The sequence below is a fragment of the Plectropomus leopardus genome, unplaced genomic scaffold (assembly GCF_008729295.1).
Source record: "Plectropomus leopardus isolate mb unplaced genomic scaffold, YSFRI_Pleo_2.0 unplaced_scaffold83841, whole genome shotgun sequence".
NCBI classification, from domain to species: Eukaryota; Metazoa; Chordata; class Actinopteri; order Perciformes; family Serranidae; genus Plectropomus; species Plectropomus leopardus.
Window position 1 is genome coordinate 1 of NW_024692398.1, and position 748 is coordinate 748.

General features: G+C 51.5%; 1 protein-coding gene across 1 annotated transcript; it reads right to left on the minus strand.

Moving 5' to 3' along the window:
* Positions 1-12: 12 nt before the first annotated feature.
* LOC121940334 (probable E3 ubiquitin-protein ligase makorin-2) lies at positions 13-666 on the minus strand. The gene is made up of 2 exons (XM_042483124.1): positions 417-666; positions 13-320 (listed from the first exon to the last, which is right to left on the minus strand). The coding sequence occupies exons 1-2, from the start codon at positions 654-656 to the stop codon at positions 153-155; spliced, it is 408 nt and encodes a 135-aa protein (XP_042339058.1). The 5' UTR covers positions 657-666; the 3' UTR covers positions 13-152.
* Positions 667-748: the final 82 nt, after the last annotated feature.

Here is a 748-nt window from a genome sequence, read left to right on the forward strand (position 1 = left end):
AACACCACAGAATGAATTCACACTGACTGTTTTTACTTATTCACACAATAAATAAAATAACAGATCAATAACCAATAACCAAACACACCAGAGAGCTGCAGAGTGATGACATGGTTTTACATTTCGATGACTGGTGCGGACTGGTCCGGTCTCTACTGGTCTGCAGTGGGCGGGGTCTCTGGCCCGTCGCTGCTCGGCCCCGACATCTGCATAAAGAGCTCCCTTAGCTCTGTGATGTCATCATCGAGAGACGGCAGGGGCGGGGCCGGCCGCTGCTCGCGCTCCTCGATAAAATCCCACAGACGGACGCTGTTCATGAACTGAAAAATAAAACAGAGTTAATAAACTACAAATCCCAGGAGCACTGAGCTGATGAACTACAACTGTGGCTCAAAATGGAGGCAGCAGTTTCTGACCCGGACATTCCCCTCGGAGCTCAGCTGTTTCCGCGGCCGGTCCGGTTCTGCCCGGGTTCCATCTGGGAAAGCGTGAAGATACAAACACTTCCCTCCAAACGGACACGAACCACGACCCTGATCGAAGTACTTACAGGACTTCTTACTGCAAAGACAGGAAATGACACCATCATCATGAAAAGCCCTTCTGTGTCCCTGTGCTCTGAGACAAAAGAGAGACGGAGGACAGCAGAGAGTCATACAGGAGAGAGGGAGGACGGAGGAGAGTCATACAGGAGAGAGGGAGGACGGAGGAGAGTCATACAGGAGAGAGGGAGGACGGAGGAGAGTCA